We start from the raw sequence: 23633 nt of genomic DNA on the forward strand, positions 1-23633 counted from the left end.
CGCTGCGGGCAAAGGTCGGAAGAGCGCGCCGGAGAAATTATAATGCGGATCATCCATCCGTTGGCCAATCCGGTCATGCTTCTCACCTGCTGAGAACCTCCGCTTGCTCCCCAGGCGGAGGAGGAAAGTTCCGATGCCTCAGTTTGGCGTTTAAAACCCTGTCGGCAAGGATTGATTCGGCCTCATCTCACGTTACAACAGACCCATATCTCTGAGGGGGCTGCTCAGTAGGCTTATCAGTCCCTCCATATGTGCTTTACCCGTTTCCGAAACCCCTAAAATGCTTTCTCTGCCTCTTAGATTCCACATCAAAACTTATCCCTTCTTCTAGAAACCCAAGTAATTTCTTCCCCCGCCTTATTTCCTTTGCTTTAGAAATTCCCAAAGCTTTAAATGAAAGGAGTTAAGATTGGTGGCTCAGTCCGTAAAGAATCTGCCTGCAATGCGGGAGACCTGAGTTGGGAAGATCCCATGGAGGAAGGCATGGCCACCCACTCCAGTATCGTTGCCTAGAGAATCCCCATGGACAGAGGAGTCTGGAAGGCTGCAGTCCATGGGGTCTCAAAGAGTCGGACACGACTGAGCGACTCAGCCCAAGATTACCTTTAATAACCTGGCTTGTCGAGTCTGTAGTGGATGTAATTAACCATCTGTGGTGGTAAATCAGGAAAACAACACAACTATGAAAACACTCCAACATCAGATAAAACGATATAAGCCCCGAAATGTGATTAGAAAAAAATCTAGTCAATTGTGCTTTAATCTGTTTAGTGGAATATCAGACCAGAAGTAGATGGTCAGCCCAGGACCGTGATCCTCACTTCTGAACATGTTCATCAACCTCTTTAAATATTAAAAAATAGATCATGAAGCCTTAATTCTTTTTCTTAGAATCCTTTGCCCCGGAAGATACATGATGAAGATCTACAATTAAGTGAGAAATGTATGTTGCATGAATCTGAGTTTTAGCTATCACAGTAACATCTTCAGATACTTAAAGAACAGCTACAAATAGGTGCAATATGTAAGCCATGTGACACAGGCTACAGGAACCAATGACAAGACAAGGAAAACTCAAGCAGAATTTGACAGAGCCCAGTCCAGCCCAGCATCATCTGAGGAGAGGCTGTTCTTGGCCCATCTTAGTTCCCTAGAGAGGAGATGGCCACATCAGGCTGAAAGCTCCATGCAATTTATGATGGCACTTAAATAGTACCTGCTTCCTCAGGCTCCAATTCATGTGCACTAAGCAACTTTATGACAATAATTTGGCTTCCCAATGACTTAAATGTCCAAAGCCTATTTAAGAACTCTTTCAGAAAAATGGGTCACAGACTGTAATCATCAGTTTAATAAGTAGGCTGTCTCTCATGGTTTCTCCTTTGAAGATGTTATTCATTGGGAGCTATTGTTCAGAAATCATTCTGTTGGATTTCTGGATATGATGAAAGGACTGGTTTGTGTATTGATTTTAGTGTGTGGGGGGGGGTGGGGTGGGGGGGTGGAATATATAACCTGCCCAGTGTGTCCCTAAAATCCTAAATCCAGGTTTATTATATTTCTTCATTAATTCATTTAGAGCAAGCTGGACACAATTTAGGTATTTGCTTAATTCCTAAATAAAAGTCTGCTCTCTGTATAGAATATATAGAGTTTATATTCCAATGGGGAGAGATAAATGAACAGCAACAACAAAGTCACATAGTGATAAGTGCTGAAGATAAATGAACATAAAAAGAGACTAGGAAATGACAGTGGGTGAGCACTGTTTTATGACAAGTAGGGTATGCAAAGTCCTGAGGGAGGTTAGGGAGCATGCAGGTTTCTGGAGGCTGTGTTCTGGGCAGGGGAAACAGTAAATGCAAAGGCTGTAATAAGAAGGTGCATTTGGAGGGCAGGGGATACCTGGAATGAAGAGATAAATCTCAAAAGCAGTGATCAGTAAGGGTGTAAGAGGATGGAAGTTAAAATGGCAAAACTTATGAAAATCTAAAAACGAGGGGCTATATGGATACATATAGCTGATTCACTTCACTGTTAGCAGAAACTAACAACATTGTAAAGTGACTATATTTATATATATTTATTTAAACAATTCACTCATCATTCAAATGAATGTATGCAAAAGGTAATACATTCAAACAGTATAAGACTGTATTCAGTGACTATCAGCTCTCGCTCTCTTCCTTGATCCCAGTTCTTCATCAAGGCAACATTATTACTATTTGCTTTCATTTCCTTCCAGGGATATCCAGATATTTATAACCATGCATGTACATAATCCCAATTACATAATCGCAATTGGTTCCAAATTAGGAAAGGAGTACATCAAGGCTGTATATTGTCACCTTGCTTATTTAACTTATATGCAGAGTACACCATGTGAAATGCGGGACTGAATGAAGCATAACCTGAAATCAAGATTGTTGGGAGAAATATCAATAACCTCAGATATGCAGATGACACCACCCTTATGGCAGAAAGCGAAAAGGAACTAAAGAGCCTCTTGGTGAAAGGACAGTGAAAAAGCTGACTAAAAGCTCAACATTCAGAAAATAAAGATCATGGCATCCAGTCCCATCACTTCATGGCAAATAGATGGGAAAACAATGGAAAGTTACAGACTTTATTTTCATGGGCTCCAAAATCACTGCAGGTGGTGACTGCAGCCATGAAATTAAAAGACACTCCTTGGAAGAAAAGCTATGACCAACCTAGACTGCTGCTGCTGCTAAGTCGCTTCAGTCATGTCTGACTCTGTGCGACCCCATAGACGGCAGCCCACCAGGCTCCCCCGTCCCTGGGATTCTCCAGGCAAGAACACTGGAGTGGGTTGCCATTTCCTTCTCCAATGCAAGAAAGTGAAAAGTGAAAGTGAAGTTGCTCAGTCGTGTCTGACTCTTCGAGACCCCATGGACTGCAGCCTATCAGGCTCCTCCGTCCATGGGAGTTTCCAGGCAAGAGTACTGGAGTGGGGGTGCCATTGCCTTCTCCTATGACCAACCTAGACAGCATATTATAAAGCAGAGACATTACTTTGCCAACAAAGGTCCATCCAGTCAAAGCTATGCTTTTTCCAGTAGTCATGTACAGATGTGAGAGTTGGACTATAAAGAAAGCTGAGTGCCAAAGAACTGATGCTTTTGAACTGTGGTGTTGGAGAAGACTTTTGAGAGTCCTTTGGACTACAAGGAGATCCCACCAGTCACTTCTAAAGGAAATCAGTCCTGAATATTCATTGGAAGGACTGACTTGAAGCTGAAACTCCAATACTTTCACCACCTGATGTGAAGAACTGACTCATTTGAAAAGACCCTGATGCTGGGAAAGATTGGAGATGGGAGGAGAAGGGGCCAACAGAAGATGAGATGGTTGCATGGTACCACCGACTCTATGGACATGAGCAAGCTCTGGGAGTTGGTGATGGACAGGGAAGCCTGGTGTGCTGCAGTCCATGGGGTTGCAAAGAGTCAGACACGACTGAACAACTTTATTGAACTGATGCACTTAATCTCCTTGCTCCATTTTGTCACAAATTGGAACACACTACACTCTGTTGTGTACCTAGTTTTTGTCATTCAACATATACTGGTGACCCTTCCATAACAGAACATTCAGAATTCCTTTCAAGACTACATCCTATTCCACAAGATGCAAAGTCAGAAGCCCTGGGCTTTGGTTCTTGGCTGTTGATTTGTTACTTCTTACTGGAGTGGCCTTAAGGCAGGGCAGTTCCTTCCTCCTCTAGAAAGTGAACTGAGTGATGACAGAGATTGCTTCTGACTTTACCATTTTAGGTTCTTTGCTCTTGCCATACACATTTTACAGTTCAGTTCAGTTCAGTCCAGTTGGTCAGTCATGTCCGACTCTTTTCGACCCCATGGACTGCAGCACACCAGGCTTCCCTGTCCATCACCAACTGCCCGAGCTTGCTCAAACTCATGTCCATCGAGTTGGTGATGGCATCCAACCATCTCATCCTCTGTTGTCCCCTTCTCCTCCCACCCTCAAACTTTCCCAGCATCAGGGTCTTTTCCAATGAGTCAGTTCTTCCCATCAGGTGGTGGAAGTATTGGAGCTTCAGCTTCAACATCAGTCCTTCCAATTAATATTGAGGACTAATTTCCTTTAGGATGGACTGGTTGGATCTCCTTGCAGTCCAAGGGACTCTCAAGAGTCTTCTCCAACACCACAGTTCAAAAGCGTCAATTCTTCAGTGCTCAGCTTTGTTTATGGTCCAACTCTCACATCCATACATGACTACTGGAAAAACTATAGCTTTGACTGGATGGACCTTTGTTGGCAAAGTAATGTCTCTGCTTTATAATATGCTGTTTAGGTTGGTCATAGCTTTTCTTCCAAGGAGTAAGCATCTTTTAATTTCATGGCTGCAATCACCATCTGGAGTGATTTTGGAGCCCCCCAAAATAAAGTCTGTCACTGTTTCCATTGTTTCCCCATCTGTTTGCCATGAAGTGATGGGGCTGGATGCCATGATCTTATTTTCTAAATGTTGAGTTTTAAGGCAACTTTTTCACTCTCTTTCACTTTCATCAAGAGGCTCCTTATTTCTTTGCTTTCTGCTGTAAGGGTGGTGTGATCTGCATATCTGAGGTTATTGATATTTTTCCCGGCAATCTTGATTCCAGCTTGTGCTCCATCCAGCCAAGCACTTCACGTGATGTACTCTGCATTTAAGTTAAATAATCAGGGTGACAATATATAGCCTTGATGTACTCCTTTCCCTATTTGGAACCAGTCTGTTGTTCCATGTCGAGTTCTAACTGTTGCTTCTTGACCTGGATACAGATTTCTCAGGAGGTGGGTCAGGTGGTCTGGTATTCCCATCTCTTGAAGAATTTTCCAGTTTGTTGTAATCCACACAGTCAAAGGCTTTGGCATAGTCAGTAAAGCAAAAGTAGATGTTTTTCTGGAACTCTCTTGCTTTTTCGATGATCCAACAGATGTTAGCAATTTGATCTCTCGTTCCTCTGGCTTTTCTAAATCCTGCTTGAACATCTGGGAGTTCACAGTTCATGTACTGTTGAAGCCTGGCTTGGAGAATTTTGAGCATTACTTTACTAGCGTGTGAGATGAGTGCAAATGTGCGGTAGTTTGAGCATTCTTTGACATTGCTTTTCTTTGGGATTGGAATGAAAACTGATCTTTTCCAGTCCTGTGGCCACTGCTAAGTTTTCCAAATTTGCTGGCATATTGTGTGCAGCACTTTAGCAGCGTCATCTTTTAGGATTTGAAATAGCTCAACTGGAATTCTATCATCTCCACTAGCTTTGTTCGTACTGTTACTTCCTAAGGTCCAGTTGACTTTCCAAGATGTCTGGCTCTAGGTGAGTGATCACATCATTGTAGTTATCTGGGTCACTAAGATCTTTTTTGTATAGTTGTATACAAAATATACTTCTGTGTATTGTTGCCACCTCTTAATATTTTCTGCTTCATTAGGTCCATACTGTTTCTGTCCTTTATTGTGCCCATCTTTGCATGAAATGTTCCCTTGGTATCTCTAATTTTCTTGAAGAGATCTCTAGATCTCTTTGTTTTCCTCTATTTCTTTGTGTTGCATTGATCACTGAGGAAGGCTTGCTTATCTCTCCTTGCTATTCTTTGGGACCTTGCATTCAAATGGGAATTTCTTTCCTTTTCTCCTTTGCCTTTAGCTTCTCTTCTTTTCTCAGCTATTTGTAAGGACTCCTCAGACAACCATTTTGCCTTTTTCCATTTCTTTTTCTTAGGGATGGTCTTGAGCACTGCCTCTTGTACAATGTCACGAACCTCCATCCATAGTTCTTCAGTTACTCTATCAGATCTAATCCCTTGACTCTGTTTGTCCCTTTCACTGTATAATTGTTAGAGATTTGATTTAGGTCATACCTGAATGGTCTAGTGGTTTTCCCTAATTTCTTCAATTTAAGTCTGAATTTTGCAATACAGAGTTCATGGTCTGAGACACAGTCAGCTCCTGGTCTTGTTTTTGCTGACTGTACAGAGCTTCTCCATCTTTGGCTGCAAAGAATAGAATCAGTCTGATTTTGGTATTCACCATCTGGTGATATCCATGGGTAGAGTCTTCTCTTGTGTTGTTGCAAGAGGGTGTTTGCTATGACCAGTGTGTTCTCTTGGTAAAACTGTTTTTTGGGTGTTAGTTCTAGAAGGTCTTATAGGTCTTCATAGAACCATTCAACTTCAGCTTCTTCAGTGTTACTGATTGGGGCATAGACGTGGATTACTGTGATATTGAATGGTTTGCCTTGGAAACAAACAGAGATCATTCTGTCATTTTTGAAACTGCATCCAAGGACTGCATTTCAGACTCTTTTGTTGACTATGAGGGCTACTTCATTTCTTCTAAGGGATTCTTGCCCACAGTAGTAGATATAATGGTCATCTGAGTTCAATTCACCCATTCCAGTCCATTTTAGTTCACTGATTCCTACAATGTCCATGTTCACTCTAACCATCTCCTGTTTGACCACTTCCAATTTACCTTGATTCATGGACCTAACATTCTAGGTTCCTATGCAATATTGTTCTTTACAGCATCAAACTTTACTACCATCACCAGTCACATCCACAACCAGGTGTTGTTTTTGCTTTGGCTCCATCTTGTCATTCTTTCTAGAGTTATTTCTCCACTGTTCTCCAGTAGCATATTGGGCAACTACTGACCTGGGAAGTTCATCTTTCAGTGTCCTTTTTGCCTTTTCATACTGTTCATGGGGTTCTCAAGGAAAGAATACTGAAGTGGTTTGCCATTCCCTTCTCCAGTGGACCACGTTTTGTCATAGTTCTCCATCATGACCCATGACCCATGACAGGCATGGCTAATAGTTTCATTGAGTTAGACAAGGGTGTGGTCCATGTGATCAGTTTGATTAGTTTTCTGTGATTGTGGTTTTCATTCTGTCTGCCGTCCTATGGATGAGGATAAGAGGCTTATGGAAGCTTCCTGATGGGAGAGACTGACTGTGGGGAAAACTGGGTCTTGTTCTGATGGCTGGGGCCATGCTAAGTAAATCTTTAATCCAATTTTATGTTGATGGGCAGGGCTGTGTTCTCTACTTGTTGTTTGACCTGAGGCCAAACTATAGTGGAGGTAATGAAGATAATGGCGACCTCCTCCAAAATGTCCCATGCACACACCACCATACTCAGTGCCCCCCACCATGCAGCAGTCCACCGCTGACCCATGCCTCTGCTGGAGACTCCTGGACATTCAGGGGCAGGTCTGAGTCAGTCTCTTATGTGGTCACTGCTCCTTTCTCCTGGGTCCTTGTGTGCACAAGGTTTTGTTTGTGCCCTCCAAGAGTCTGTTTCCCTAGTCCTGTGTAAATTCTGGCAGCTCTGTGGTGAGGTTAATGGCGGTCTCCCTCATGAGGGCTTATGCCAGATCCAGGTCTGCTGCACCCAGAGCCCCTGCTCCTATGGCAGGCCACTGTTACTTGACATTCTGTAGAGTCCTCTACAATGAGAGAGGCCCAACACTCCTCATAAAGCTCTCATCTCTCAGTTCAGTTCAATTCAGTCACTCAGTTGTGGCCGACTCTTTGTGACCCTATGAACCACAGCACACCAGGCCTCCCTGTCCATCACCAACTCCCAGAGTTTACCCAAACTTATACCCATTGAGTCAGCAATGCCATCCAACCATCTCATCCTCTGTCGTCCCCTTCTCCTTCTGCCCTCAATCTTTCCCAGCATCAGAGTCTTTTCAAATGAGTCAACTCTGCATCAGGTGGCCAAAGTATTGGAGTGTCAGCTTCAACATCAATCCTTCCAATGAACATCCAGGACTGATCTCCTTTAGGATGGACTGGTTGGATCTCCTTGCAGTCCAAGGGACTCTCAAGAGTCTTCTCCAACACCACAGTTCAAAAGCATCAATTCTTTGGTGCTCAGCCTTCTTCACAGTCCAACTCTCACATCGATACATGACTACTGGAAAAACCATAGCCTTGACTAGATGGACCTTTGTGGACAAAGTAATGTCTCTGTTTTCTAATATGCTAATAGGTTGGTCATAACTTTCCTTCTAAGGAGTAAGCGTCTTTTAATTTAATGGCTGCAATCACCATCTGCAGTGATTTTGGAGCCCCCCAAAATAAAGTCAGCCACTGTTTCCACTGTTTTCCCATCTATTTGCCATGAAGTGATGGGACCAGATGCTATGATCTTCATTTTCTGAATGTTGAGCTTTAAGCCAACTTTTCACTCTTCTCTTTCACTTTCATCAAGAGGCTCTTTAGTTCTTCTTCACTTTCTGCCATAAGGGTCGTGTCATCTGCATATCTGAGGTTATTGATATTTCTCTTGGCAATCTTGATTCCAGCTTGTGCTTCTTCCAGCCCAGTGTTTCTCATAATGTACTCTGATCATTATCCAGGTGTAAAGGTTTTAAATTGAAAGTATATCAAGGTGGCCTGAGGTTAAGATGGTGGAATAGAAGGACAACGAGTTCACTTCCCCTTAGGTACACATTGAAAATACATTGACCTGTGGAGCAGTCTCATTGAAAACACCTGAAGAGTGTCAGAAAGTCTCTTATACAATCAAGGCTGTAAAGAAGGGTCCCTACTAAGTTAGGTCAGTGTGAAGAGAATCAGGACCTGTCCCTCTAGGAGGGGACACAGAAGAGGAGGGGATTACATGGGCTCAGAGAGAGAGAGAGCTTCCCTCTGGAGGGAACAGATTGAACCACATATGGGCATCCCAGTCCTTGGGTCTGACACCAGGAAGAGTCCCCTTAGCTGGTTTGAAAACCAGTGGACTAACAGGAGGGCTTTAAGAAACCTAGACTCTGCTTGAGAAAAGTGCGCCTGTGCTGTTTACTACTGGAAATGGTGAAGGAGGCAGATTGCAACCATCCAGGACCCCAGTCAGTTTCTCATGACCACCCTAGCATGCCAAGCACCCACTCTGGCACCTCTACCCCTAGTGCAGCTGCCCACTAGGGCGAAGGCTGCTGTACTAAGGCGAGTGGGCAGTTGTGGAAAACAGAGTTGTGGAAAACAGAGCTGGGATCTGCATCTGAACGGGGCTTATATTCTCAAATATAAAAAAGAAAAACTACTACTTTATTCTGTTACTTGATTGATTGGTTATTGCACTTTGAATAAAATATGACCTCTTTACCACGGCCTGTGTGATCTGGTCCTTGTCTGCCTCTCCAACCTTATGGGCTACTACTCCTTCTCCACGTGAGTCTTTTTCTGGGCTAGAGGGCTTTGTAATCATAGGTCTCCTCTGCCTGAAATGCTTTTGCTAAAAGTCTTTGCATGATTGGCTTCCTCTTAACTATGGAAGCCACAGATGCCTAATCCAATAGCCACCCTCCTCTCTTCCTCACCAAGAGAATACTGATTTTATTGGGAGAGCAATGGGTCTATTTAAAAGACTTGATCTCCAGCCTCTTTTGTGGCTAGGAGTGATGCAATTCTGGCCAATAAGATGTAAGTAGAAGTTAATAGGCACAGTCTCCTAAGAGCTAAACCAGCTGCCTCTTCTACCTCCTCCCTCCCTGTCTGCGTTTTCTTAATGAAAATGACTGTAAGGTTAGAGCCTCTGTGGTTCCCGGGTCAGCAGACTCAATATCACCTGGGAACTTGTTACAAATGCAAATTCTCAGGCCCCACCCCAGATCTCAGGGAATCAGTGACTCTGAAGGTCAGGCCCAGAGAAGTGTGTTTCAACAAACTCTTCAGGTGATTCCTCTGCATTCTGAAGTTTGAGAGCCACTGAGGAAGAAGACAGAAGTTTCCTTACAGATGGTGACAAAGATGGATGAAGGCTAATGTACTTCTGGCATCACAGAGCTACTGCACTAGAATTGGGCTGCCTCCTTTGCACTTGACAGTTCTGTAATCCCTATTTGATTACGTTACTGTGATTAGGTTTCTGTTCCTTGCAACTGAATGCAATTCTAACTGATAAATCATCTTTTAAATCTCAGCTCAAAACGTTCTCTCTGTGGAGAGGCCTCCTTCCACTACTCTGCTTATACTCTCCATCCCCATCAAAGTCCTTCTCCATTACACCAACGTTTTTGTTTACTTTATAGCACTCATTATACCCTGGAATTATCTCACCTTCTTACTGTTTATTTGCTTATGATCTGTTTTCCTTGTAAGAATGTCTTCACACTGTCCTCTAGCACATACTGAAGTGTCTGGTACATAATGGACGCTTTGTAATTATTTGTGGATGAGGTTGCAAAGAGTCAGACACAACTGAGTGACTGAAGAACAAAAAATTTAAAAATTATACATTACATCTAATATGTACTTTTAAAACAGTCAAATGAAAAAACATAGTTCATTACAATCATACAACTTTTAGGAAAATTTTTGAGAAATACATACACATATTTTAAAATGAATACAATACAGAATATAATGCACACTTGCCTATGAACATTTTCCACCTTACTCTTAAGTGCTCTATCAATTCTAAAACTACAAACAAAATTAACAAAATAGCTATGTAAACATTCAGCATGGCACAGAAATGAATTGCATGAGTTCAGCCTTTATTTGGCAAACTTGTCTTTCCACAGATATCATTTTGTGCTACCCCAATTGATGTGGGAAACTTATTAATAACAAAACCTCCTACAGCATTTAAACACAAACATTCAAATAAAAACAATTCTGATCATTTTTCTGATGCATGCCAGAAGACATACATAACAAAGTGTTAACCTTGCAGGAAAAACATTCTCTTTACCTACATACCCTTTCTTTCTAGTAATCTTGAGTTTGGTCTGAGACTAACATCCTGCAAATAAATGAGGTCTTCTCTGGCCTCTGCAGGTATATTGGGAGAGGGGATTTAGGTTGAGGGTTCCCTGAGGATGAATTTGGGGTTTTTGCTCTCTGCTTCTCTGGGAGTGATTCAAGGAGCCCCAGTGCTACTACAGTGGGAGAAGTGAAGCTTCTTTTTCTTACTTTAACCTCATATAAAATTGCTCTCATAAACCTTTGGAAATCTATCCTTTGATTAAAAAATAAGTTGTTATGTAACATTTAAATAAACTATTTGAACACTTTTCTCAATGAAGTACAGAACAATCAAATACAATAAAGTACAGTGTTTTCTACTTATATCCCTATCCACTCTTTCTTGAGGCCCTGGAGGGGTCTCCTTGGGGCACCATTGTAAAAGAAAAGCAGCAGAAAGTGCCAGAGGCAGAATGGGGAGCTGCTCATTAAGTTAAAGAGGACTCTGAGATTCGGGTAAGACCTTTATCTCCCTTTCTCACAAAATTAGGAAAGAATTTAGGTAGTGTTTCCTGAGAGTCCCTTCTAAATACTTGGAGGTGAAATGACTTTAGGTCAGTAGTATATAAAGAGAAAACTTTTAAGAAGCCCTCAGAAGCTGTCCTTAACCCAACATGGCATATTTCCTTCTTATTCTTAACCAGTGAAATAATCTTTTATCTCATGGGTTTCTTTTTTTTTTTTTTTTTTTAATCTCATGGGTTTCTATTTGAATAACTCCTGCCTGGAATTCCATCAGAACCATCATCAAAGTTATCAGTCTCACTTTAGTAATGACAGCATTCTGTAAGGCAGGGTTCTTATTCTTAACTGGTTAAGAGAATTGCCTGGGAAGCTTGTTTTAAATAATGTAGGTTCTTGAGCTGTACTCTCAGAGATCCTGATTCAGTAGGTCCTGGATGGGATGTGGGAACTTGCATTTTCAATAGGGCTTTCCAAGTGATTTTGATGGAGGTGGTGGGACCCCCCCCCCCCCAATTAGAGCAACACTGGCTTTACAGAGAGGCCAGAATTGCTTCTTTCCCAGAATAAACCTACTGTAGACAGTGACCCCAGGAGCCAGACTTTCCAAAGGGTCCTCCTTGATGAGGTCTCTGATGAGGAGGTCATTTATACTTGTCTCCAGAAACTCAGGCAGTGAGTCTTGTCCCCTACTCTATAAGTGAGCCAAAAATTGGACTCACGTTTGTCTGGAATTGAGGATAAACAGAAAAATCCCAAGCATCAGAAACATCTGTCTTCTGGTTGGGGGCCCATGTACCATCTTCTCCTTCTATCTTTTTCCTTTTCACTGATGTCGAGCTAATGAAGCCAAATAGACCCATACAGATAATATGTTGTTTGGGTAGGGGTGAATGTACACAGCTAGAGCAAATTCTGTCTGTGGAAATTCAGAAGAATGAATTCCAGTTTGATACACAGCATCAATGACTGACTGTACATCAGTGTATGGCATCTGGATAGGAAATCCTGTGACCTGGACCAAAGACAATAATACATAAACCCACAGTACAATCATGTAGGTGGTTGGGAATTACTGTATGAAAAGAGATTACAGAAGCCTCAAAGAAATGGAAGTCATAAAATAATAATAATAATAGTTATCATTTTGTGGGTGTTTACCAAGTTCTAGGGGACTTCCTGGTTGGCTCAGCAGTAAAGAATTTGCCTGTGACAAGAAGACACAGGAGACACCACAGGTTCACTCCCTGGGCCGGGAAGATCCCTTGGAGGAGGGCATGGCAACCCACTCCAGCGTTCTTTGCCTCAGAGAATCCCATGCAGAGGAGCCTGGCAGGCTCCAGTTCATAGGGTCACACAGACTTGGACACAACTGAAGTGATTGAGAAAGTACTATGTTCTAGGCACAGTGCTAAATACTTCACATATATGATTAATCCTCAAACAACCCTTTGAGGCAGGTTTTGCTATAACCCCACTTTATAGAAAGAGCAGCAGAGCCAGGTCTGTCTAATGCCAGAGGCTACACATTTAACATTCCACATACCTGCACTTTTTCTGCAATGACAAAGTGCCAACAAGGAAAATTCTTGGTCATATAAATGATTTAACAGAGCATTTTGGAAGAATTTATTTCACATTGATTTACTTTATATTTATTGGTATCTATGACAGGATTGGAGAAGGCAATGGCACCCCACTCCAGTACTCTTGCCTGGAGAATCCCATGGATGGAGGAGCCTGGTAGGCTGCAGTCCATGGGGTCGCTAGGAGTCGGACACAACTGAGCAACTTCACTTTCACTTTTCACTTTCATGCATTGGAGAAGGAAATGGAAACCCACTCCAGTGTTCTTGCCTGGAGAATCCCAGGGATGGGGGAGCCTGGTGGGCTGCCGTCTCTGGGGTCGCACAGAGTCGGACACGACTGAAGCGACGCAGCAGCAGCAGCATGACAGGATTGGGCTTCCCTGGTGGCTCAGCTGGTAAAGAATCCTCCCGCAATGTGGGAGACCTGGGTTCAGTGCCTGGGTTGGGAAGATCCCCTGGAGAAGGGAACAGCTACCTAGTCCAGTATTCTGGCCTGGAGAATTCCATGGACAGTATAGTCCATGGGGTGGCAAAGTGTTGGACATGACTGCAGGACTTCCACTTTCATTTCCTCTGATGACAGGATTAAAGGATATGGGACATGGGTCTCATGTAAAATTACCTATTAAAGAATTTACAAAGGACAATTATAAGCTGCTTTCAAGCCTCAGATTGATTACTTTTCTGATCTTTAAATCTCTTCACGTGCTCTTCCCTTGTGACTGCATAGTACACTATCCTTCCCTAGTTTACTTAATAAATTACACTGCAGTTACATATTTTCTGATCTAACAAGACCACTGTCTCTGTGAATGCTCAAAATGTTATCTGTCTCACTTACTGTCATAACCTCAAGTGAATGGCACAATGATTGCCACATGGAATACAAATAATAGTTAACATTTAGTAAGTGTTGGGTGCTATGGTTAAGCAACTCAATCCTCACCACAACCACAAAATACCTAACTATTTTTATCTTTGTTTATCTTGTGCAATAGGGTAAGAACGTATAAAGAAGTTGAGTAATTTGGTCAAAGTTAGTGAGTGGTTGAGCCAGGATTTGAACCCAAGCTGCAGGATTCAGTCTAGATTTATGAATCTGTGTTATTAAACAGCAGATAATTTTACAAAGGAACTCTAAGTTTAAAACCTTGTCTTATACTTAATAATACTTTGCTTATCTATTTACCCCCTAATTCAATTAAAAAGAAAGCAAAACAAAACAACTACCTCCCTATTCATGAATAGTGCCTGCAGACCCCTCCCTGGCAGCCTAAGTATCAACTTTCAACAAATAGCTTCCTTTCTTCTTCCCAAGGCTTTCTCTCAGGGACATTTTCTGATCTCCAAGATGGAAGGGGGAAGGAATATCACTCTTGGGAGGCTGGGGCTTCCAAAAACTACTCCAACAATTCATAGGCAAGAGGAGGTGAGAGGATTCTCAGAACTCAGGATTCTCAGAACTCAGGGGAAGAAAAGAAGGACTTTACACCAAATGCCTACCATGTTTGATTATGGACTTGAGTTTGATAGGCCTTTTTACATGAAGGATGATGTCAAATGTGCTGGTGAATATACGAAAGGAGGTTAAAACAGAAGTCCAGGCTATGATGTATAAATTTGAGAATACTTTCCATATGGAAGGTATTAAAGTTTGCCTGAAGTCCTCTTGCCAGAACCAAGGATAGGGAATCCATCCTATTACTACCATCTAGAGATCATTTCTTAGTTTTTTAGTTGCAAGTAATTTCCTTTTGGGCATCTCTTTCCAAAGTTTGTGGTTTGTGTATCATAAAACTGATTCCAAGAAAATGTCATGCAATCTGGTCACAGTACTAGTTATTCACTACATTTGAAAAGTCTCAGTCTAAACATAAGTGGATTTTAATGACATACCATGTATAACATGAAGGTGAAGTGAAAGTCGCTCAGTTGTGTCTGACTCTTTGCGACCCCATGGGCTATACAGTCCATGGAAGTCTCCAGGCCAGAATACTGGAGTGGGTAGCCTTTCCCATCTCCAGGGGATCTTCCCAACCCAGGGATCGAACCCAGGCCTCCCTCATTGCAGGCGGATTCTTTACTAGCTGAGCTACAAGGGAAGCCCAATGATCAAGATAAAAGATATCTCAGGGGTTTTTAAGATTACGATCATCTGGCAATTAACATCATAGGTAAAACAAATGTCATTAATGCATTAAATCATATACAAACCCAATAAAATTGTAGTAGTCTTTCAAATTCACTCTCTTCTTCAGATGAAACAAAGCTTCCAGTACCAAGTTCTAACTTAGGAAGAATCTGTCGTAAAATGAAAGTACACTGTCTATTCCAACGTGTCGGCTGTTTAGGCCGCCATTCCATTATTTTACACTTCAGAGTTCTTTCGATCCTAAGGTAAGAATGCACAGATCATTTTATGATAAATTACAACTCATGTAATAAATGTGAAAAAAAGTTTTGTCACGTTTACTCAAGTATGAGAATAATACTTTGGGGTAATGCCCTGGGGGTTTCTTGCATTAGTAAGAATGCAACGGTCATCTTACGATAAAATACAACTCATTTAATAAATGCGAAACAAAAGAGTTTTGTTGCATTTACTCAAGTATGAGAATGCTATTTTGTGGGGATTTCCCTGGTGGTCCAGTGATTAAGAATCTACCTTGCAATGCAAGGGATGCAGGTTCAATCCCTGGTCAAGGAACTAAGTAAAATGAGTAAGATGCCCGAGCGCTCTGGAGCCCGTGTGCTAATACTAGAGAGGCCGTGTGCTGCAACCAAAGATCCTGGATGACCCAACTCATGCTGCGACTAGGACCCCACACAGCCAAATAAATACAATAAATTTTTAAAATACATAGTCATTCACAATTTAAAACAATGATACATTTTTGATGTAGGAGAAAACCAGACCTCCATGGTGAGGGATATCTGCCATCAACCATATTAATCTGGTTTGGGAGAGATCAGGCTCTTGCTTGGCTTGAGGAAGCAAGATGCTTCCTGGGGTAGCCAGCAATTAGTTCTCAAAGACACTTCTTTCTTCCAGTTCCCTGTGTGTAGATAGCTGCCTACTAGGTGTGATTTGCTACCATCTGATTACTGGGTTGGCATTCTTGTTCTCCAAGACCCTCCTCTGACAAAAGATGTCTTGTTTCCAAGAAATGCTTTATAAAAATCCAGGTATCTTGTCTGGGGTAGCGTTAGCAGGAATGGGGTTATTAGATCAGTTAATCCAGCAAGTGGAATTGGGAGGAAATGAGACACTGGGCTGATCAGTATGATGATCAGTTTCCCCTCATCTGATCATTCCCCCCAAATGTATGCTCTACGCGAGCAGGGAGTTTCACCTACCTACCCCGCCTCTGAAACAGTGCCTGCTGAGGAACTGTTCCAGGGAGGAAGTGGAGCCCAGTTGAGCTGGTTGGTGGAAAGCCTTTTCTCTGCAGAGGATTATTGTGTGCTGGGCCTCTCCTTTTGGCTGAGTCTAATAAAGTAAGTGGTTCTGAGTTTGCAAAGAGTCTCAGTCATGGCTACACACCAGAATCACCTATAGGATTCTATCAAAATACTGCACTATCCTCCAGATAGTGGCTCAACAGCTCTGATCTTGGACTCTGGCACCTATATTTAGTTCCAGAAGCAATTCTGATGAAAACTAAAAGTTGGAGACAATTTCCTAGTGCATTTCTTCCTTTTATTTTTTTTGGTTAAGAGCTGGGGAAGAAGAAGGGGAGTAAGAGGTGGGGGTCATGTGCTAGTGAGAAAAGGGAGTGGCAAAATGCTTTTTGTCCTTTTCTGTTTTGATTAGTTGGTAGCGGCTTACATGCCAGCCTGCTGTGTCAGCATGAGTCACTGGAAGTAGTCAGATCTAGAAGCTTCTGACATATCTGGAGTAGGAGCAAGGTCTGCTGCGAAGGCTGTGACACTTTGGGCTTGACTGAGCAACTCCTCCGGGTGTGTGTGTGTGTGTGTGTGTGGAGTATGTGTATGCGGGTGGCTACCAGGGACAGTACTGATATTTCTACTACCAGCTCAGATGTTTTGACCATACCCCCGTTGTTCTTTCAAGAAGTGTTAGCTATAAGGCTCAACAGGTGTCTGTGTTGAGAACTTCCCAATAGCAGCCCACAATGTTGTCCAGATGCAACTGTATTTAACTTGGCATGTTTTTTCAAGGAGTATTGTGGATAGTAGAGGGGCTGATTTTTTTTTACACAAGGGCCAAGAGGCAGATGACTCAATGGAACTATTAAATCTCCATTTCACGCTTCTGTTGCTGAGTCTAATGGGTATTTTGAGAGACTGGGTAACAGGACTGAAGGGTGGCTGAATGGGAGATTAGGGAGAAAACATGATAATCATAGCATATAAATAGAGATCATACCTGTTCTTTAGATCTTCTACCATGCTCTTATTAGTATCAGAATAAATTATTTCTTCAGGCTGAAATACAGAAACCTGAAAGTGAGAAAAGATTCTAGGGAGGCCATCTTGATATCAGTCACCCCTTGGAGTGCTGATCATAATGCGGGCGGGCAACCTAAACCTGTCTCATGTGGCAGAAACACTCAATAATAGGGGCACAAAGCTAACACAGATCACAGCGTTTCCTTTGACTTTAATACTACTTCACCAGGGCAGGAAAGGGGAACTGGATTTACGAAAGATATTTCTCATGAGATAGATCTGCTGTTTGTTTATTCAAATAAGAACTTGGCATACTTATTCATTCCATCAGACAATCCTTGGAAGCTGTACTGGTCTCATCCACTTATTAACTGTGACCTTGGAGAAATTACCTAACCGCTTGGAGTCTCGGTTACCACATCTTCTAAAGAGGGACAGTAAGAGCATCTACTTCCCTGGGGTCATGCGAAGATTTTAAAATAAAGGCACATATTGCTCAACTAAGGTCAGATATTACTCTTCTAACATGGTTTATCATCCTCCTTTCAGCAGGCAGGAGCCAGGTCTCCATGTTCACAGGTGTGCATGCGCACATACGCAAGCATACACACAGAGTCCATTTCAGTCTCTGCTGTCTTCAAGTCTTTGCTTCAGGCACCCCAGCAACAGCAGAGAGCAAGGCTCTACTGTGTTTCCCCATGTTGCTCGGCTGAGCCGGATTTTCTGGGACAAGGAGAGGACTTCTCCAACCCCCTCCCTCCTACCCAAATGCCCTGCAGGGCTCACATAGACAAGAATGGAGGAGTGGGACTGGGTTTAGAGAGTCTTTACTTTGAATATTTATGAGCTGAGAAATAGAGGCTCTGTAGAGACAGGGACAGATGCTTCCCCCTCGTGAGTGTAAGGGAGGAAACATTTGGGGGACTCTAGGTCTCAGAAAATTTCAGGGGTGATTTGAGGAGGCTCAGTCTACCATGTCCTGATCTAAGTCAGTGGCTCCCAATATGTGATGCCCCCCTCAGCAAAATGTTGCTGAGTCAGCAGCCTCAGACCTACTGACTCAGAAAATGTGAGGGTACAGCCAAGCACATTGCTTTTTAACAAGCCCTCTAGAGGATTATGATGGTTGGAGAACCACTAGATTAGAGAACATGCTCAGACACAGTGAATTGCCCAGAGTAGACCATGGCATAAGATGAAATACTGGAGAAAGTAAAGTCTAAAACCCAGCATCATCTTGCAGAGGTCACCAACTATTGCAGACAGGGCAGGTAACCAAATCCCGACTGCTGTCCTCAATTACTGTCTGCCCCAAAACACTGCCCTGCGCCCCTAACCCGGCAACTCCTGTGGATCAGTTAGACCACCTTCAGGCCTGAAAAGGAGGCCTGGGTTATGTCGACCCAATAAGTTTATGGAGTGTTAGTCTATTTCCCATTAGGGCAAAGGCCCCTTGCAGGGAATTCATAACCTTTAAAACTTGAAGAGGACTTCCCTGTTAACTCCATTTCTCTCACACACACTCAAATTTATGTTCTCAATTGTGATTAACAGAAAAAAACAAAAAACAAAAAACCACCCAGCATTCACTACAGACGGTGGTTTATTCTGGTATGTGTGTGACAAGGCAGAGGATCAAGGGCCACTGGCCCACAGGGAAGAAATCAGTAAAGATGAAAGTCAAATGCAACTATGAGTTTTCTGTTTAATTACTCAACTTGACAAAAGGTTTAGTTTCCACTCTCAGTCAGAGTGGCTTTTAAAAATACAATTTTGATTACGGCAGCCCTTGCCCTGGTGATGCTGAATAAAGAATAAATGCCAAAATCCTGACCAGGACCTCAGCTCATCTCCGCTCACCCCCTGGTAGCAGCCAAGCTGACCTTTCAGCTCTGTGACAGACACTTGGCCCTGCAGGTCTTCATCTGCCTGCAACGCAGGAGACCTGAGTTCAATCCCTGGGTCAGAAAGATCTCCTGGAGAAGGTCATGGCAACCCACTCCAGTATCCTTGCCTGGAGAATCCCATGGACAGAGAAGCCTGGCAGACTACAGTCCATAGGGTTGCAAAGAGTCGGACATGACCAAGCGACTAACACACAAACAGCAGGTCTTCAAGCCTGCTGTTTCCGCTTTGTGCTGGGACTATTCTCTTCACTAATCTTCATCTAGACCAGCTCCTGCTGCTCACCCCTCTCCACTGTGCTGCTGGTCATCACTTTTTTCCCCAGGAAGCCCCTGAAGCTCCCCTTCCCCTCAGGTTTCCTGCTGTGTGCTCCCCAAAGCACATTCATTTCTTCTTAGTGGTATTTATCTCTCTCTACTCCAAGTGCTTGTTTCCTTCTGTTTCCCTTTCTAGAACACAAGCTCCAAGAATACGGTTGCTGTTCAGTTGCTCAGTTGTGTCCAACTCTTTGCACCCCCATGGACTGCAGCATGCCAGGCTTTCCTGTCCTTCACCATCTCTCGGAGTTTGCTCAAACTCATGTCCATTGAGTTGATGATGCCATCCAACCATCTCTGTTGCCCCCTTCTCCTCTAGCTCTCAATCTTTCCCAACATCAAACTCTTTTTCCTTGTGGTACCTATACCTAACACAGTGCTGACCCACTGCAGCACTCAATAAATGTTACCTGAATTAATAAGAGAATGATTAAAAGAAACAAAAATTCTCATCTCTGAATATACTGTTCTCCCCCTAGGAGGCTGCAACCAAATGCTTTGGTCACAACTTTGGGATGGGCAAGCAAGGCATTGTGTGGGTGCTGTAAATGTGGCCTGCTCAACAGAGATAAGCACATTTCCCCTTAACTTAAAATGACTTTACAGATGTACAAATGCTTGCATCTGCAAGGAAAATGTTTAGAAGAATACACAAGAAACTACTAACTGTGGTTATTTCTTAGAGCGTGGGGGGAAAGTGCTAAAGAGGGAAGAAACTCTTCATTTTATATACTTGGGTACTGTTTGATTTCTTTTCCCCCACAACCACCATTCCTTCTTTTTGATATTGTGAACTATGCCAAACATACAGATAAAGCACTAAGAATAAAGTAATGAACATCCACCCAACATACATACCCATACATACCACCTAGCCATATGTAACCTTTGTATTCCTCCGTATTTGTTTTAGATTGTTCCAAAAGATGTAGGAACTTGCTGGTGATCCAGTGGCTAAGACTCTGCCCTCCCAATACAAGGAGCCTGGGATCAATCCCTGGCCAGGGAACTAGATCCATATGCACAGCCAAATAAATAAATGTAAAGATGTAAAACATTTTTTTTTTGAAAAAGATGTAAAACATTACAGATAGACTTAAAGTACTCTATATACTGTTCCCTGATCTCATTCCCCTCTTTTCTCTCTCCAAAGGTAACCTTTACCCTAAATTTGATGTTTATCATTCTCATGCAAGCTTTTATACTATCACTATGTATCTATGGGCTTCCCTGATAGTTCAGATGGTATTCTTTCTGCCTGCCAAGCAGAAAACACTAGCACAATACCTGGGTTGGAAAGACCACCTGGAATAGGAAATGGTAACCCACTCCAGCATTCTTGCCAGGAGAAATCCATGGACAGAGGAGCCTGCAGGGCTACAGTCCATTGGGTCACAAAGAGTTGGACATGACTGAGCAACTAGCAATTTCACTTATATATCTGTATATATAAACACATATTTTTCAAACTTCATATATATGTGTCATTTCACATCTTCTTTACTTTGCTCAACATTATATTTTTTATATTCACTCACGTTGATACAACAGCTCTAGGTCAGTGGTCCTCAACTGTGGCTACATGTGGGAGTCACTTGGGGAGCTTTAAGTAACACCAATGTGTGGGCTCTTCACTCAGAGATTCTGATGTCATGGATGTACAGTCAAGTTGAGAGCTACAGTAAATTAGTTTCATATATTCTTTTTTACTACTGTATAGAAGATTTTGGGTTTCTCTGGTGACTTAGTAAAGAATCTGCTTGCAATGCAGGAGACCTGGGTTTGATCCCTGGGTCAGGAAGAGCCCCTGGAGAAGGGAATGGCAACCCACTCTAGTATTCTTGTCTGGAGAATTCCATGGACAGAGGAGCCTGGTGGGCTATAATGTATGGGGTCGCAAAGAGTCGGACATGACAGAGTGATGTACACATACATACATATAAGATTTCATAGTGTGGGTTCTTGACAACTTATGTGCCCATTTTCTGGTTTATAAATTGTCTCCTTTTTTTTTTTTCTATTTCAAGCAATTCAGTAATGACTATTGTTGTGCTCATCTCTCTGTGCTAGGGTACATACTTAGAAGTTGAATTGGTGGATCAAAGGTTGAGGTTTTTCAACTTTACCAGCCTTACCATATTGATTTTCAAAGAGTTTATAGCAATTTACACTCCCACTGTTTCTCAGCCTGTTTGCCAATATTTGATGTGATCACACTTAAAAAAATGTTTCCCAATCTTATACATGTGAAATCATGTTTTGTTTTAAATTATATTTCCCTCAGTACAAGTGAGGTTGAGCTCTGGAGTTTCTGCTTCTATGAATTGTCTTCTTCCTATTTTTCCAATGTTCTTTTCCTTATCCCCCCTCTCTTTCTTCCTCTGGGTCATAGCTCCCAGTTTTTGAATCTTGCAATTGCCTGCACATTGACATACCATGGCTGTCAATCCAGAAATGGCTGTTGAAATGAAATTTGGGTGTCTTCCCAAAGTGATACTGAGCACACCACAGATTCCCTGGCCAAGTCATCTGGTGGTTAGATTGGTTCCTGATGCTCTGATCTGTACTTTGGTCTCTTACCTCCTGAGCTCCAGGTAATGGGTTTACAGCTTACCTTTCTCATCTTCTCTCAAGAGGAGCAAAGTAGGGAAGCTCCATCACAGTACTGGCTTCAAAAAGTGAGACTGGCTCTGGTTTCCTGGATTTCATGACTCATTTTTAGACTTTGCTCCCATCCTCTTTGGGCCCTGCTCACCGATGGTGTTTCTGTCCTATTTCTATTCCATGAGATACACATCATGGTTCAGAGCCCAGATAAGCCTTTTGTTTTTCAATTTGTATACTTTATTATTGTCATGGATGTGTAGTAGAAGTGCAAGGTCAAAGTGAGAACTTATTACACCATCTGGACATTATATTTTCTGTTTCATGATGAACACTTTAAAATTTTTCCTCTAAAACCTAAATTCACAATTAAGATGATGCCTTCTTCTCAATTCTTCTTTTGCAAGTAGAGGAAAAGGACCAGAGTAGCCCAAAGTCAGGCTGGATGGCAGAGAAAACTGGGTTTTATTGATATTGATAAACCATTCAATAAGCAATCAGCTATATTAATGTAACAATTGCTGGCACAACTCTAAGGTCGGAACCAGTGGTAACTTTCATAGAGACACACCTGGAAAAGTGTGATTTACCTGAATGCTTTGTGTTTTTGTTCCTTGATAATTTTTTGGAAGCAATTGTTTCCAGAAACTTTCCTTTGAATAGTCAAAATACACAGCCATTGGTGAATTATTCTGCTGAAGATTAAACCAGACCTATTAAAACATCAACAAAGAATCAACACAGGCCCATGGGAGTACGAAGCCCATTGTGGGTTACGGTCTTACTACCCAGTGAAGTGGCAGAAGCCAAGGACAGCTCTGAGGCAGGAGGCACAGACAATTCCAGGGGCATGTGAACACGAGACTGCTCACTGGTTCTCAGCCTTGGAGGCGCTACAGAATCACCTCAAGGAGCTTTGGGGATAGAGGATTTCCCTGGCCCCACATCCCAGGGATTCTAATTGAACATCTATGGTTTCTTCAGCGTTTCCACATGATTCTAATATATAGTCAGGGTGGAGAGCCACAAGTTGGACTCCTGAGGAGAGAACTCAAGATCTTCCCTCCTCACCCAACACACTTACGTTTTCACCATCAAACAAACAATCTACACCTTGTAACGGACAAAATGGGTCGAACTGCTTATGACACCGTCCAGTTAATGGATTCCAAAGCAAATATTCATCAGTTTCCTGAGTTAATACATACGCCACGTGCCCCTGTCCGAAGAAAGAGTTAAAATTATTTTTGGTGGATGATTGATTTAACTAATTTTTGTATTGGAAATTGTAGTGTAAGCATATGCTATCTCTGACTTTTTACAGATAATATTATCAGTCACCTTATAGATTCTTTATTCTGTATGATTTATGTATTTATTGGCCATGCTGCACGGCTTGTGGGCTCTCCATTCCCTGACCAGGGATTGAACTCGGGCCACAGCAGCGAAAGCCCAGAATCATAACCACTATGTCATCAGGAAACTCCCTGGTATCTCTGATCTTTTAAAAGCCTTTTTTAGAATATTAAAAAAAAAAAAAATAGAATATT

The 23633-nt window shown here is 42.4% G+C and overlaps 1 protein-coding gene across 2 annotated transcripts in view; it reads right to left on the reverse strand.

Moving 5' to 3' along the window:
• Positions 1 to 10249: 10249 nt before the first annotated feature.
• Positions 10250 to 23633, reverse strand: part of CC2D2B (coiled-coil and C2 domain containing 2B) — a 107991-nt gene continuing 94607 nt past the window's right edge. For both annotated transcript variants that reach the window (XM_070364018.1, XM_070364016.1), the window contains 5 exons: positions 23168 to 23302; positions 22674 to 22796; positions 17235 to 17293; positions 15059 to 15236; positions 10250 to 12270 (listed from right to left, as the gene is read on the reverse strand). In XM_070364018.1, the coding sequence (XP_070220119.1) occupies positions 12082 to 12270; positions 15059 to 15236; positions 17235 to 17293; positions 22674 to 22796; positions 23168 to 23302 (684 nt within the window). In that variant the 3' untranslated portion in view covers positions 10250 to 12081. The remainder of the gene's footprint in view (positions 12271 to 15058; positions 15237 to 17234; positions 17294 to 22673; positions 22797 to 23167; positions 23303 to 23633) is intronic.

This window comes from Bos mutus, chromosome 26 (assembly GCF_027580195.1).
Source record: "Bos mutus isolate GX-2022 chromosome 26, NWIPB_WYAK_1.1, whole genome shotgun sequence".
NCBI lineage: Eukaryota > Metazoa > Chordata > Mammalia > Artiodactyla > Bovidae > Bos > Bos mutus.